General features: G+C 43.1%; 1 protein-coding gene across 2 annotated transcripts; it reads left to right on the forward strand.

Annotated features, from left to right (window-relative positions):
• Positions 1 to 7,561: 7,561 nt before the first annotated feature.
• Positions 7,562 to 16,007, forward strand: LOC106569403 (phosphatidylinositol 3-kinase regulatory subunit gamma). Of its 2 annotated transcripts, none has more exons than XM_014140741.2 (7): positions 7,562 to 7,724; positions 11,978 to 12,372; positions 12,579 to 12,847; positions 13,048 to 13,224; positions 13,338 to 13,412; positions 13,607 to 13,777; positions 13,961 to 16,007. In XM_014140741.2, exons 2-7 carry the CDS (start codon positions 12,016 to 12,018, stop codon positions 14,265 to 14,267), a joined length of 1,356 nt encoding a protein of 451 aa, XP_013996216.1. In that variant the 5' UTR covers positions 7,562 to 7,724; positions 11,978 to 12,015; the 3' UTR covers positions 14,268 to 16,007. The 2 variants fall into 2 exon arrangements, with proteins under 2 accessions (XP_013996216.1, XP_013996215.1); XM_014140740.1 differs by having other exon boundaries at positions 7,625 to 8,019.
• Positions 16,008 to 16,573: the final 566 nt, after the last annotated feature.

Genomic DNA, 16,573 nt, shown 5'->3' on the forward strand with positions numbered 1-16,573 from the left:
GTATTATGTCGAGGCACAGATCTGGGGAAGGGTACCAAAAAATGTCTGCAGCAATGAAGGTCTCCAAGAACACAATGGCCTCCATCATTCTTCAATGGAAGAAGTTTGGGACCACCAAGACTCTTCCTAAAGCTGGCCGCCCGGCCAAACTGAGCAATCGATGGAGAAGGGCCTTGGTCAGGGAGGTGACCAAGAACCCGATGGTCACTTTGACAGAGCTTTAGATTTCCTCTGTGGAGATGGGAGAACCTTCCAGAAGGACAACCATCTCTGCAGCACTCCACCAATCAGGCCTTTAGAGTGGCCAGACGGAAGCCGCTCCTCAGGAAAAGGCACATGACAGCCTGCTTGGAGTTTGCCAAGAGGCGCCATCCCTACGGTGAAGCATGGTGGTGGCAGCATCATGCTGTGGGGATGTTTTTCAGCGGCAGGGACTGGGAGACTACTCAGGCTTAAGGGAAAGATGAACGGAGCAAAGTATAGAGAGATCCTTGATGAAAACCTGCTCCAGAGCGCTCAGGACCTCAGACTGGGGTGAAGGTTCACCTTCCAACAGGACAACAACCCTAAGCACACAGCCAAGACAATGCAAGAGTGGCTATTTTACAATAGTTATATTTTGTTTGTTTTTACTCCTGTACTTCCTCTAACCTCAACCTCTCCCATCTATTTCTTTCACAAAAGTTCTGAACCTATATAGGTTTTACGGACATAGTATGTTTTACATTAGTTATCTTGTTGTTATTAGTTGTTATTATTCCCAACCTTCAGCTCCATTCAACCCCTCCCATCTATCTCTTAACACCATTCATATTGGATTTCTATTTGCCATATATTTTTCAACTGTGCTGAGATGTTTCACAAAAGTTCTGAACCTTTCTATTTTCATAATTTCTACAGATTGTAAATTAAAAATAAGCATTTTTGCTAAAAGTATTATTATATTATTGATGAATTGACTATGACTTTTCAGATCACCCAGTAGTGCTATCTGCAGAGTTCGCTCCAGGTAAATGTTACAATTCTTCAGCCATTCCTGGACCTGTGACTAAAAACAAGCTACAAATGGACAGTTCCAAAACAAATGATCTAATGATTCTGTCTCTTCGCAGCAAAATCTGCAGAGCTGGGAAGGTTGCCTCCCCCATATATATAACACTCCATTGGTTGCAAGAATTTTGTATAAATTAAAAGTTTTGAATCCGGCGTCATTTTGCATATAAATTCATAAACCATGTGACATGGAATCGGTACATCGTAAATCTCTTCCTGACTATTTTGAGATTTTCACTGTACAGTTGCAGTAACAGCCTATCCCATTAAGGCTTTCAGTATCAACCTATACCTGTAAGCCTGCGATTAGCCTCCACTGATCTCATCAGGGCTGCCTAAATCTGAGGACCAGAGCCCACAGGAGCCCACTGGTTTATCCCTGCCAGAGTTACACACACTTCTCACTCACACTGATAATACACTTAAGCATAAGAGGGAGGGAGGTAGCCTAGTGGTTAAGAGCATTGGGCCAGTAACTGAAAGGTCGCTGGTTCAAATCCCAAACTGGCAAAATGAAACATCTGCTCTTGAGCAAGGCAGTTAACCCCCAACAACAACTGCTCCCTAGACATTGATTAAGGCAGCCCCTCTCTGATTCAGAGGGGTTGGGTTAAATGCGGAAGACATTCTGGTTGAATGCATTCAGTTGTGCAACTGACTAGGTATCCCCTTCCATACACACACTGAGTAAGCATTTCACTGTTAGTCTACACCTGTTGTTTACGAAGCAGGTGATGAATAAGATTTGACATGTTCACACACAAAGTCATATATAAAATGTCACTGTAGTCCCCTTATACATTGTCTTGATGTTTGCACGCCACAGACACACTCAGGGGCAATGCCATCTCTCCCCCTATACAGATCCAGCATTGATGCTAGTGTTAGCAGGGTAGGGCACTGGAAGTGAAACATGATGTCACAAAGGTCAGACCCAGAGGCCATGAGGCCACATTCTGTGTACTGATTGACATGAGGAATTTGCAGGGTGAGTGGTGGGGGATGGGCAGCCACTGACAAGCCCTGACAGACTAGCACTAAGAACCCACAAAGAGTACACACATGCACGTACGCACGCACACATGAACAAACATAGACACACACAAACTTGGACACATACACACCTGTCAACTGGAGGTCGAATGCTTCACAAGCCCTCTGCCTGGCGTGGGTGGCATTTTTCTGCTATAAGTAATAGTTTGCATAAGGAATGCAAGTTCCACTAAGAAAATGCAAATAATTAAAATACAGTACATTAGAGGGTGTACTAGATATACACGTGTGTGTGTGTGTGTGTGTGTGTGTGTGAGAGTGTGAGCGTGCGTGGCAATGTGCGTACCTTTGTGAGCGAGCATGAACGTGTATGGGTGTGTGCATGCATGTGTTGTGTTTCTATGACAGAGATGGTTAAAGTAGATGCAGGCTCAGAGGGACTAGTGGACACTGGAAAGACTCAGAGGGACTCGTGGACACTGGAAAGACTCGGAGGGACTAGTAGACACTGCAAAGACTCTGGAAAGACTCAGTGGGACTAGTGGACACTGGAAAGACTCGGAGGGACAAGTGGACACTGGAAAGACTCAGAGGGACTGGTGGACAATGGAAAGACTCAAAATGAATAGTGGACACTGGAAAGATTCAAAAGGAACAGTGGACACTGGAAAGACTCAGAGAGACTAGTGGACACTGGAAAAACTTGGAGGGACTGGTGGACAATGGAAAGAGTTGGAGGGAATGGTGGACACCATAAAGAAACAGAGGGACTAATGGACACTGGAAAGACTCAGACAGACTAGCGGACACTGGAAAGACTTTGAGGGACTGGTGGACACCATAAAGAATCGGAGGGACTAATGGACACTGGACAACTTCTTCGCTCGCTTTGAGGACAATACAGTGCCACCGACACGGCCCGCTACCAAAACCTGCGGGCTCTCCTTGACCACAGCCAACGTGAGTAAAACATTTAAACGTGTTAACCCTCGCAAGGCTGCCGGCCCAGATGACATCCCTTGCCGCATCCTCAGAGCATGCGCAGACCAGCTGGCTGGTGTGTTTACAGACATATTCAATCAATCCCTATCCCAGTCTGCTGTTCCCACATGCTTCAAGATGACCACCATTGTTCCTGTTCCCAAGAAAGCTAAGGTAACTGAGCTAAACGACTATCGCCCCCTAGCACTCACTTCTGTCATCATGAAGTGCTTTGCGAGACTAGTAAAGGATCATATCACCTCCACCCTACCTGACACCCTAGACCCACTCCAATTTGCTTACCGCCCCAATAGGTTCACAGATGACGTAATCGCCATCACACTGCACACTGTCCTAACCCATCTGGACAAGAGGAATACCTACAGTGGGGGAAAAAAGTATTTGATCCCCTGCTGATTTTGTATGTTTGCCCACTTACAAAGAAATTATCAGTCTATAATTTTAATGGTAGGTTTATATGAACAGTGAGAGACAGAATAACAACAAAACAATCCAGAAAAACGCATGTCAAAAATGTTATAAAATGATTTCCATTTTAATGAGGGAAATAAGTATTTGACCCCTCTGCAAAACATGACTTAGTACTTGGTGGCAAAACCCTTGTTGGCAATCACAGAGGTCAGACGTTTCTTGTAGTTGGCCACCAGGTTTGCACACATCTCAGGAGGGATTTTGTCCCACTCCTCTTTGCAGATCTTCTCCAAGTCATTAAGGTTTCGAGGCTGACGTTTTGCAACTCGAACCTTCAGCTCCCTCCACAGATTTTCTATGGGATTAAGGTCTGGAGACTGGCTAGGCCACTCCAGGACCTTAATGTGCTTCTTCTTGAGCCACTCCTTTGTTGCCTTGGCCGTGTGTTTTGGGTCATTGTCATGCTGGAATAACCATCCACGACCCATTTTCAATGCCCTGGCTGAGGAAGGAGGTTCTCACCCAAGATTTGACAGTACATGGCCCCGTCAAATGATGAGGTGAAGTTGTCCTGTCCCCTTAACAGAAAAACACCCCCAAAGCATAATGTTTCCACTTCCATGTTTGATGGTGGAGATGGTGTTCTTGGGGTCATAGGCAGCATTCCTCCTCCTCCAAACACAGCGAGTTGAGTTGATGCCAAAGAGTTCCATTTTGGTCTCATCTAACCACAACACTTTCACCAGTTGTCCTCTGAATCATTCAGATGTTCATTGGCAAACTTCAGACGGGCATGTATATGTATTCTTGAGCAGGCGGACCTTGCGGGCACTGCAGGATTTCAGTCCTTCACGGCGTAGTGTGTTACCAATTGTTTTCTTGGTGACAATGGTCCCAGCTGCCTTGAGATCATTGACAAGATCCTCCCGTGTAGTTCTGGGCTGATTCCTCACCATTCTCATGATCATTGCAACCCCACGAGGTGAGATCTTGCATGGAACCCCAGGCCGAGGGATATTGACAGTTCTTTTGTGTTTCTTCCATTTGCGAATAATCGCACCAAATATTGTCACCTTCTCACCAAGCTGCTTGGCGATGGTCTTGTAGCCCATTCCAGCCTTGTGTAGGTCTACAATCTTGTCCCTGACATCCTTGGAGAGCTCTTTGGTCTTGGCCATGTTGGAGAGTTTGGAATCTGATTGATTGATTGCTTCTGTGGACATGTGTCTTTTTTACAGGTAACAAGCTGCGGTTAGGAGCACTCCCTTTAAGAGTGTGCTCCTAATCTCAGCTCGTTACCTGTATAAAAGACACCTGGGAGCCAGAAATCTTTCTGATTGAGAGGGGGTCAAATACTTATTTCCCTCATTAAAATGCAAATCAATTTATAACATTTTTGACGTGCGTTTTTCTGGATATTTTTGTTGTTATTCTGTCTCTCACTGTTCAAATAAACCTACCATTAAAATGATAGACTGATCCTTTCTTTATCAGTGGGCAAACGTACAAAATCAGCAGGGGATCAAATACTTTTTTCCCCCACTGTATGTAAGAATGCTGTTCATCATCTACAGCTCAGCATTTAACACCACAGTACCCTCCGAACTCGTACCCTCCAAACTCGTCCCCGCCCTGTGAAACTGGGTCCTGGACTTTCTGAGGGGCCGCCCCCATGTGGTGAGGGTAGGAAACAACATCTCCACTCCGCTGATCCTCGACACTGGGGCCCCATAAGGGTGTGTTCTCAGCCCTCTCCTGTACTCCCTGTTAACCCATGACTGTGTGGCCATGCACGCCTCTAACTCAATCATCAAGTTTGCAGATGACACTACAGTGGTAGGCTTGATTACCAACAACGACGAGACGGCCTACAGGTGAGGGACCTCGGAGTGTGGTGTCAGGAAAACAACCACACACTCAACGTCAATTAAACAAAAGAGCTGATTGTGGACTTCAGGAAACAACAGAGGGAGCACCCCCCTATCTACATCGAAGAGACAGCAGTGGAGAAGGTAGAAAGTTTTAAGTTCCTCGGCGTACACATCACGGACAAACTGAAATGGTCCACCCACACAGACAGCGTGGTGAAGAAGGCGCAGCAGCGCCTCTTCAACCTCAGGAGGCTGAAGAAATTTGGCTTGTCACCAAATACACTCACAAACTTTTACAGATGCACAATCGAGAGCATCCTGTCGGGCTGTATCACCGCCTGGTACGGCAACTGCTCCACCCACAACTGCAAGGCTCTCCAGAGGGTAGTGAGGTCTGCACAACGCATCACCGGAGCAAACTACCTGCCCTCCAAGACACCTACACCACCCGATGTCACAGGAAGGCCAAAAAGATCATCAAGGACAACAACCACCCGAGCCACTGCCTGTTCACCCGCTATCATCCAGAAGGCGAGGTCAGTACAGGTGCATCAAAGCTGGGACCGAGAGACTGAAAAACAGCTTCTATCTCATGGCCATCAGACTGTTAAACAGCCATCACTAACATTGAGTGGCTGCTGCCAACATACTGACTCAAATCTCTAGCCACTTTAATAATAAAAAATTGGATGTAATAAATGTATCACTAGTCACTTTAAACAATGCCACTTTGTATAATGTTTACATACCCTACATTACTCATCTCATATGTATATACTGTACTCTATACCATCTACTGCAGCTTGCCTATGCCGTTCGGCCATCGCTCATCCATATACTTAAATGTACATATTCTTATTCATTCCTTTACACTTGTGTGTATAAGGTCGTTGTTGTGAAATTGTTAGATTACTTGTTAGATATTACTACATGGTCGGAACTAGAAGCACAAGCATTTCGCTACACTTGCATTAACATCTGCTAACCATGTGTATGTGACCAATACAATTTGATTTGATTTGATTTGGAAAGACTCAGAGGGACGAGTGGACACTGGAAAGACTCAGAGAGACTAGTGGATGCTGGAAAGACTCAGAGGGACTAATGGACACTGGAAAGACTCAAAATAAATAGTGGGCACTGGAAAGAATCAAAAGGAATAGTGGACACTGGAAAGACTCGGGGGGACTAGTGGACACTGGAAAGATTTGGCGGGACTAATGGACACTGGAAAGACGCAGACAGACTAGTGGGCACTGGAAAGACTCTGAGGGACTAATGGACACTGGAAAGACTCAGATGGACTTGTGAACACTGAAAAGACCCAGAGGGGCTAGAGGACACTGGAAAAGCTCTGTTCTCTCCTTCCTGGTGGGAAAATGGGGTGCTGAGGTTCATCACCTTCTCCACTATGGAGTAGAGGTCAAAAGATGCCTGCCATAAACCACTGGCCACCAACAGAGAAAGGCCTCTGTCCAACACAGGCCTTGTTCAACTAGGCTATATTTACTGCCACAACGTTTCAAGACTAGATGGCCCTTTGGATTGTAGCCTGGACAGAATGTATATGCCTTACAATGCTTTTCTGTTCTTTAAAAGGACAGAAATGCACATATTTGTGTCAATTGTGTGTATTTATCATGATCTTAGATGTACATTATAAGGTCAAATGTAATAGTACTGTAGTAATAGTGGTAGGCCTATACCTGCATATTAATGATGATCTAATTGCAATTAACAGCATATTACCACATATTACCGCTATGTCCAATTTATATAACTGATCAGGCTAGTAGTATCTTGTAACATTTAAACAGCACCTGGAAAGCCATTCATATTGGTTATTGTTGTTCATTTACTCATCGATCAGGATCTATCTGCCTGTCCATGCCTTTGCAATGCTGAGAATAATTATTGAAAATAAACAATTTATCTGTGTGCATGGTAGTTCATTCCATTCGTGTCGTCAAATAAATCAGCAAATTACCTTGCATTGAGATCCTTCAATGAAATGATAGGGCAGGGAAGGTACCACTTCCAATTTATGGGTGCGGTTATCACACAATACACCCACTAATAATCTTCTGTCAAAATAATCTTCTGTCTATAAGGCTATATAGGCTATAATCACTCAAATACAAGACAACATGATACTATTTCAGATTTACATCAGAAATGTATACTATTTTCTGTCTGTCTGCTTTAAGCAATCCGCCTTGTGGGGCAGCCCTCCCTTTGAAAGTGGTGTCTTTTGGTTTCTCCCAAGATGATGTTCCAGATCCCTTTAAAATCTCCTGACTGCTACCTCTGCGCGATGAAGTTTGGAGCGGCGCCGACAAAGCGATACTGACAGACGTGGCTGGAAATGACTATTTTTTTTGCAGAACACTTTCTGTGAGTAAATGTATTTAACCAATTACGAGTTTGGCGCAAATTATATTCTCCGAAATTGGACTAATGGACAATCCTGCTACTGGCTGTCTAATCTGAAATTGGCCGCATATGTTCCTAAAACGACTCGCCATTATGATCCTTTCACTCTGGTGCAAGTAAAACTTGTATTTCTCACGCATCGCAAGACAGGGAAAGATACCTCACAACAAGACGGTTTGCAATATAAACGTTTGGAACGGGATGTTTTATCCCTCTGAAGTCATATTCTACATCGAAATGGATCAGGCACCTCCAGGTATTTGTTGGATCTGTAATCATTATGCATATTATCATATTAATCATCACTTCCAACGATGATAGAACGTTGACATTTGGCCAGTTGTGCACACACAGGTGTCTGTGCTGGTACATTATTGTGTGTCCTCTCTATGGGCTTTGCCCAGACATGCAAAGTGCAATTCGCTGCTTGCCAATTACGTAATACTTTTCTGGTGGACTTGCTTGACGCGGTGGTTTTGCTCTTTGTCTTGCTTCGTGTTACTAAAGAGATATATCAAAATTAAACATGATATTTTTGGTCGTAGGTTGGTGAAATACTCTGTATCGTATTATTATGTTATAACGCATTTTACCAGCGCGTGAACAATGTTGAGTGGAGAAGAAATTCCGCATGAAACGACTGCTTTGTTCCCCTTTCTCCTCTAGTCTACTGTAGCCGACCATATTTAATTCGTACGCAAGCACTGAAAGCCTACCAACTTGTCGCATGATTTATTTTCAAACTACAAATTCACGTGTAGCCTATCCTACTTGATGTGATATTGTAATAGTTTAGAATATATCACATCGTGTGATATTTTTCATTCAGTAGTCTCTATAAGCGATTACAGTGAATGACATGGTGCATTGGCCTGGTTTGTGTCAAAGAGAGGGACAATTCCCTGTATTGCATGAACTGAAATACCTAATTAATGTATCTTTATATGTGCTTTTATAAACTCTATTCCTCATGATACGGTATTTGTGTATTAGCCCCTAGGCTACTTTACATCATGACACAACCTCCAGAGTGATGGGCACAGTCACACATACACACACGTACACACACGTACACATACATACAGTTGAAGTCGGAAGTTTACATCAACCACTCCACAAATTTCTTGTTAACAAACTATAGTTTTGGCAAGTTGGTTAGGGCATCTACTTTGTGCATGACACAAGTAATTTTTCAACAATTGTTTATAGACAGATTATTTCATTTATAATTCACTGTATCACAATTCCAGTGGGTCAGAGGTTTACATACACTAAGTTGACTGTGCCTTTAAACAGCTTGGAAAATTCCAGAAAATTATGTCATGGCTTTAGAAGTTTCTGATAGACTAATTGACATTATTTGAGTAAATTGGAGGAGTACCTGTGGATGTATTTCAAGGCCTACATTCAAAGTCAGTGCCTCTTTGCTTGACATCATGGGAAAATCAAAAGAAATCAGCCAAGAAGTCGGAAGTTTACATACACCTTAGCCAAATACATTTAAACTACGTTTTTTTACAATTCCTGGCATTTAATCCTAGTACAAATTCCCTGACTTAGGTCAGTTAGGATCACCACTTTCATTTAAGAATGTGAAATGTCAGAATAACAGTAGAGAGAATTATTTATTTCAGCTTTTATTTTTTTCATCACATTCCCAGTGGGTCAGAAGTTTACATACACTCAATTAGTATTTGGTAGCATTGCCTTTAAATTGTTTAACTTGGGTCAAATGTTTTGGGTAGCCTTCCACAAGCTTCCCACAATAAGTTGGGTGAATTTTGGCCCATTCCTCCTGACAGAGCTGGTGTAACTGAGTCTGGTTTGTAGGCCTCCTTGCTCGCACACGCTTTTTCAGTCCTGCCCACACATTTTCTATAGGATTGAGGTCAGGGCTTTGTGATGGCCACTCCAATACCTTGACTGTTGTCCTTAAGCCATTTTGCCACAACTTTGGAAGAATGCTTGTGGTCATTGTCCATTTGGAAGACCCATTTGCGACCAAGCTTTAATTTCCTAACTGATGTCTTGAGATGTTGCTTCAATATATCCACATAATGTTCCATACTCATGATGCCATCTATTTTGAAGTGCACCAGTCCCTCCTGCAGCAAAGCACCCCCACAATATGATGCTGCCACGCCCGTGCTTCACAGTTGGGATGGTGTTCTTCGGCTTGCAAGCCTCCCCCTTTTTCCTCCGAACATAACAATGGTCATTATGGCCAAACAGTTCTATTTTTGTTTCATCAGACCAGAGGACATTTCTCCAAAAAAGTACGATCTTTGTCCCCATGTGCAGTTGCAAACCATAGTCTGGCTTTTTTATGGCGGTTTTGGAGCAGTGGCTTCTTCATTGCTGAGTGGCCTTTCAGGTTATGTCGATATAGGACTCGTTTTACTGGGGATATATATACTTTTGTACCTGTTTCCTCCAGCATCTTCACAAGGTCCTTTGCTGATGTTCTGGGATTGATTGCACTTTTCGCACCAAAGTACGTTAATCTCTAGGAGACAGAACGCGTTTCCTTCCTGAGCGGTATGACGTCTGCGTGGTCCCATGGTGTTTGTACAGATGAACGTGGTACCTTCAGGTGTTTGGAAATTGCTCGCAAGGATGAACCAGACTTGTGAAGGTCTACCATTTTTTTCTGAGGTCTTGGCTGATTTTATTGAGATTTTCCCATGATGTCAAGCAAAGAGTTTGAAGGTAGGCCTTGAAGTACATCCACAGGTACACCTCCAATTGACTCAAATTATGTCAATTAGCCTATCAGAAGCTTCTAAAGCCATGACATCATTTTCTGGAATTTTCCAAGCTGTTTAAAGGCACAATCAACTTAGTGTATGTAAACTTCTGACCCACTGGAATTGTGAATTATAAATTAAATAATCTGTCTGTAAACAATTGTTGGAAAAATGACTTGTGTCATGGACAAAGTGGATGTCCTAACCAACTTGCCAAAACAAATAGTTTGTTAACAGGGAATTTGTGGAGTGGTTGAAAACAAGTTTTAATGACTCCAACCTAAGTGTTTGTAAACTTCTGACTTCAACTGTACATACATACATACATACATACATGCATGCATGCATGTATGCATGCATGCATGCATACAGTAGGTGTGCAGGGTGAATTTAGCTGAGTCTAGTAGGAATCCAGGGTTTCAGCTTCTGCTGCCTGTCTGCCATAGTGCTTTTGCACCTGTCTTGTGCTTATTTTACAGTTGTTAAAAAAAGAGAGAGCGGAGGAAGCGAGAAACCCGCATTTCCTCTTGACTGAAGTTATGTGCAATTCTGCTACAGGTTCCTGAAAGGCACTACTGTCCTGTAGTGAAACATATCTCCTTTCTCCTCCTCTTGATGTGGTCTTCTCCCCTCATCCCCAACCCCCTCTTGTCATTTTTGGAGAGATCCAGACGTTTTTTGTTGTTTTTAGTTTTAAAATGTATATGGAAAAGTTAAAGCTGCAATATGTAACTTTTCACATATAAATGTGATTCTCTACACTATACTTGCTTGTTTTGTCTCATAAACGGAAAATAGGGGAACTATTAGAATTTTTGCAACCGGGATATAGCAGAGCGATTTCTGCATAGTGCACCTTTAAGAGAGTTTAGAAAGTCTGAAAAATGTAATTGTTTTATATATGATCATAACTTTAGAATCCTCCCTGAAGATGGATGGTTTATGGTTTTGGGCGGTTGCAGTTTGGACACTGGACAAGCAGGGGATGTAAAATGTACCCCACTCAAAGTTTGTCTTACATTTGCACTTTACTGACAGACCAGTGAAAATGGGCAGAATTTGCAGCATTTACATTTGCTTTAACTTCATTGTTGGTTTTTCTGACCTGTTGAAAAATATGTAAAATCTATTTCCCCTGCAAGAAAAAAAATATTAAAAGCATACTGGAGTTAGCCGGCTTTGTGTGTGTGAACCTACCCTCTTTTTCACTGACCGATCTTGTCCTCCGTCTTTGTTTCAGAGCATGTGGCAGTCTGGCATGTTGTCAGTCCTGATATGGTCGATCTGGGCCATTAGGACAGAAACTGTTATCAGCTGGGGACATGCCTAGACTTGTCTGGAGATTTGACAGTGTCTGGAGAGAGTGTGTGTGTATGGGGGGGTTGAATAGAGATGCACCCCCCCACTTGTGCTGAAACAGCTTTTTCTTACAAACTGTCATCCTGATCTGATCTCTCTTTCTTTCAGCTCTCCCTCCCAGGTCAGCCAAACCCATTACCTCCTTCATGAACGACAACTGCCTAAGGGAAGCCCCAGTATATCCCCTGCAGGATGCCGAGTGGTACTGGGGAGACATTTCCAGGGAGGAAGTCAACGAGAAGCTCCGCGACACACCTGATGGTTCCTTCCTGGTTCGTGACGCTTCCACTAAGACACAAGGAGACTTCACGCTAACGCTGAGAAAAGACGGGCACAGCAAGCTGATTAAGATATACCACCGTGAGGGGAAGTATGGCTTTTCAGAGCCCCTGACCTTCTGCTCTGTAGTGGAGCTCATCTGGCACTACCAGCACCATCCTCTGGTGGAATACAACGCTGTACTGGATGTCATGCTCACACACCCCGTGTCCCGCTTCCAACAGGTAGGCAATAGGCACCTCTCATCTGCTATTTCAAGACGGTCTTCAAAGAATGCAATAGAGTTGAGTTGACATTTGTCAGGGAAGGAAATTTGCCTTTGGTTTCGTAACTAAATTGAAGACAATCATCATACACAGACAACAAGTTTATGTCTGCTGGACCAGCCGTGAGTTTCATAAATGTATTAAATATGTATGTCTGTATCCAGGATGAGCAGGTGAAAGTGGACAGTGTTGATGTGGCCGGGAGGAAGCTACAGGAGTACCACAGTCAGTACCAGGAGAAGAGTCAACAGTTTGACTGTCTGTACGAGGCCTACACTAAAACCTCACAGGAGATCCAGATGAAGAGAACTGCGATAGAGGCCTTTAACGAGACCATGCTGATCTTCGAGGAGCAGTGTCTCGAGCAGGAGCGTTATGGGGAGGAGTGTGAGAGGAGCATTCGATCTAAGGGAACAGAGAAGGACTTGGAGAGGTGAGTCTGGTAACTAGTCTGGTTGCATCTTGGTCTATCTCACATGGAATGTGAGACGTATGCTCATAGTGTGGATAGATGGATGTCTTTTTATTGTTTCCTCCCTCCGACTTGCATGCAGCTGTGGTTCAGCTCAGGCCAGTGGCACTACCCCTGACCCTTCTTTTGACCCCTCATGACCTTTGCCCTTTGCCCCCCAGATTCCTGATGAACTATGAGAAGCTAAAGTCTCGGCTGGGGGAGATCTATGACAGTAAGGTCCATCTGGAACAGGACCTGAGGACCCAGGTCCAGGACTACAGAGAGACAGACAGGAGGATCAACAGTCTCAGGCCTGACCTCATAGAGCTACGCAACATCAGAGACGAGTACCTAAAGTACATTACAATACTTCTATTTTATTCTATTCTATTAAAGTCACTGTTAATGAAAAGTAGCTTTTTTCAAACACTTGGCACAGACATTCATTTTTTGTCTCTTTGCTTTTCAGTTGGCTGAATCACGAAGGTGTGCAACAGAAACGCATTAACGATTGGCTGGGGTTCCAAGACAATAGCAGTGACAAGTAAGTATTTCACATTATAGACCTAAATTGTTATAATACTTCTTAATTGTATTTAGTTGTGGTAAGAAATGCTTGTAGTGCTTATAACTGTTTAGAACTTATTCAATACTAATGTATAAATAGTATGCACACTACTTACTTATCATTTACGATTCTTATCAATTATTGTTAAATGTTCTTTCTGGTGTGTGCAGCACCTACGTGTTGAAGGGCGAGAGTGAGAGACTGGCACACCATGACGAGGGGAGCTGGTTCGTGGGCGAGCTAAGCAGGACGCAGGCTGAGGAGATGCTGATGGACAAACCCACCGGAACCTTCCTGATCCGCGAGAGCAGCAAGCAGGGTTGCTACGCCTGCTCCGTAGTGTGAGTGTCCTCTTCCTGTGAAAAAATAACAATATGTAAATGGTCATGAAGGAAGGTAGACTAGGAAGAATATGGGAATACTGCTACACTGTTTTATAGGCTCTTGTTAAGTTACTTCACTGTGATCCATGTTCCCAAGGCTACACTGGTACTAACCTATATTTTTATTTTGTATCCTTTCAGTGTTAATGTAGAAGTGAAGCATTGCATGATTTATAGCACGCCACGTGGCTATGGCTTCGCTGAGCCCTACGACCTCCACTGCTCTCTGAAGGAGCTCGTTCTGCACTACCGCCTCAACTCCCTTGCACAGCACAACCAGGCTCTGGACGTCCGGCTGGAGCACCCTGTCCACGTCACTCCTGTCTCGTCAGCCTTGGCACACACAGCCACAGAGGACTGCCTGCTACAACAGACGGAGGAACACCACCTTCTACAGACTCAAACTAAACTACCTGCTGGACTCCCTGCAGCCGCTCCGGAGATGTAGATTAGTCAGCTGTGGGGCGTGTTTGCGTACTGTAGCATCCTACAAGGATTACTTTAGGGTGGACGTGTTTGCGTACTGTAGCTATCCTACGAGGACTACTGGAGGACGGACGTGTTTGCGTACTGCAGCTATCCTACGAGGACTACTTTAGGGTGGACATGTTTGCGTACTGTAGCTATCCTACGAGGACTACTTGAGGGCAGACGTGTTTGCGTACTGTAGCTATCCTACGAGGACTACTGGAGGACGGACGTGTTTGCGTACTGTAGCTATCCTACGAGGACTACTTGAGGGCGGATGTGTTTGCGTGCTGAAGCAACTTGAGGGCAGACGTGCTTGCGTACTGAAGCTATCCTACGAGGACAACTTGAGGGTGTTCTTTTCTCGAAGAAGAATGTGTGAAATTTGCACTAGGATGATTCCAACGGATTGGTGAATGTAATTTCACTTAATTGGAACTTTGACCGGAACTTGAATGTCAGCTAGGACTTTGTTTTTTTATAAGATTCTGTTTGCTATTTGTTTTTTTGTACCCATTTTTCACCTTTTCTTTCATGGGATTTTATTTGTTTTAGTGGGCCTGGTCATCCGGGAGATGACTGACTACATATACTACGTCACAATATGTCAGGTGCTGTTTTTTATTTGGACTTCTAGGGTCCCATTTTGACAACACAAGTACTGGTGCTAATGTAAAATGAGACTGTAATGCACCCAATACCTTGGAATTTAGAATTTATTTCAAAACATTTTAATTGTTGTGATGTCCATGCACAGAAGATCATAAAAGTGGATTTAGAATATAATGGTACAGAAAAACAAGATGGCTAACTCAGTGGCGTAGCTAGCTGTGGTATACATACCAAACATGTTCTGGGTATTTCAGTACATAGTCATGCAAATATAGGAACTGATGTGGCGCATCTTGACAATAGCGCAGTTTTTTTTTTTTTTGACAAAATATAACCCAGTTACCAGTTGATATGTACTGTATGTAGCATAAACAATTTTCTGGATATCCTTAGAATGACATTTTCCATATTGTATCCAATAACCAAAGCACTTGCTATTAGTGATAAAGTATATATTCCGACCAGAAAATTACATTTATGGTGATGGCGGAAAACACACCACACGTGCTTGATCAAAACATAAATTGAAGTACTGTATATTATATTCTGTTATTCAAAGTATAAGCTTTTTGTATTTTTTGATATTATATATTTTCTGAAATATGCCACAGAAGATGAAAGCTTGAGGAAAGTGCAATCCAACAGTATTTGTAATTTTAGAAATTCATTATTATAATTATGGGGGGTCATCAGCTTTTGCCACAGAAATGCACTAACTTTTAATTGGTGGCGTTATTCATCTGATGACGTGACCTTTTAAGAACATTGTGTGAACTGCCAGAGATGCGGAAGTGTACATTCTGTCTCTATTACTTGAACTGTGGCATTGCTCAATAAGAGCGATTAATATTTCCTCATGACATGTAGGCCTACATAGCTTAAGAGGAAAATAATACATTTTGCTCTTGGCACATATGTCAAGTTTGAGGACAAAAGACACTCTGTATTGAGATACTGTAAAACGTTTGTGGTTGGTTTGATGGAGGGTGTTTTAGTCATTCTTAAAAACTAGACAGGAGCATTGAGGAAACTCCTGGGGCGACTTTAAGCAATGTGAGATTCTCTTTTTTCTTGCTGAAGACAATAAACTGATGAGGGTTTTGTTGAAGTTGTGTTGTCCTTGTTCCACTTCTTCCAAGTGTGTGTTAATGCAACCAATCAATTACAATATATATCTTATGAAGACATCACTATGCCTTTAAATTTTGCTGCCAATCCTACACACGAGGCGGGAGTGAAATCTCTCACCCGAGCAGCTGCTTATGGACAGATCATCCCCCCAGCCTCAGGACATCCTTTCACCTCTATAATATCCTGGTGTGATGAGAGTGATTGAGAAGGGACATAGGGACATAACACATGAGTCAATCAGAGACAGAGAGAGAAAAAACATGGCGACATGGGTCAAATGAGAAAGAAGGGATGAGGGTTTCCATTAGATAAGATAGCCACAAAGTCAGATTCTACAAAAAAGATCTTTGGTGTTAATTTAAGGTTAGGGTTAGGAATAAGGTTAGAAGGGTGGTTAAATGTAGGGTTAGGGTTAGGAATAAGGTTAGAAGGGTGGTTAAATTTAGGGTTAAGGTTAGGAATCAGGTTAGAAGGGTGGTTAAATTTAGGGTTAAGGTTAGGGTTAGGAATAAGGTTAGAAGGCTGGTTAAATTTAGGGTTAGG

This window comes from Salmo salar, chromosome ssa14, assembly GCF_905237065.1.
Source record: "Salmo salar chromosome ssa14, Ssal_v3.1, whole genome shotgun sequence".
Lineage (NCBI taxonomy): Eukaryota > Metazoa > Chordata > Actinopteri > Salmoniformes > Salmonidae > Salmo > Salmo salar.

Bases quoted from the DNA above. Each gene is read 5' to 3' on its own strand.
- LOC106569403 (XM_014140740.1), top strand. From the start codon at position 7,965: ATGTTTTATCCCTCTGAAGTCATATTCTACATCGAAATGGATCAGGCA. The intron at 8,020-11,977 runs GTATTTGTTGGA...TCTTTCTTTCAG, and splicing joins AATGGATCAGGCACCTCCAG to CTCTCCCTCCCAGGTCAGCC. The intron at 13,225-13,337 runs GTACATTACAAT...TTTGCTTTTCAG, and splicing joins ATCAGAGACGAGTACCTAAA to TTGGCTGAATCACGAAGGTG.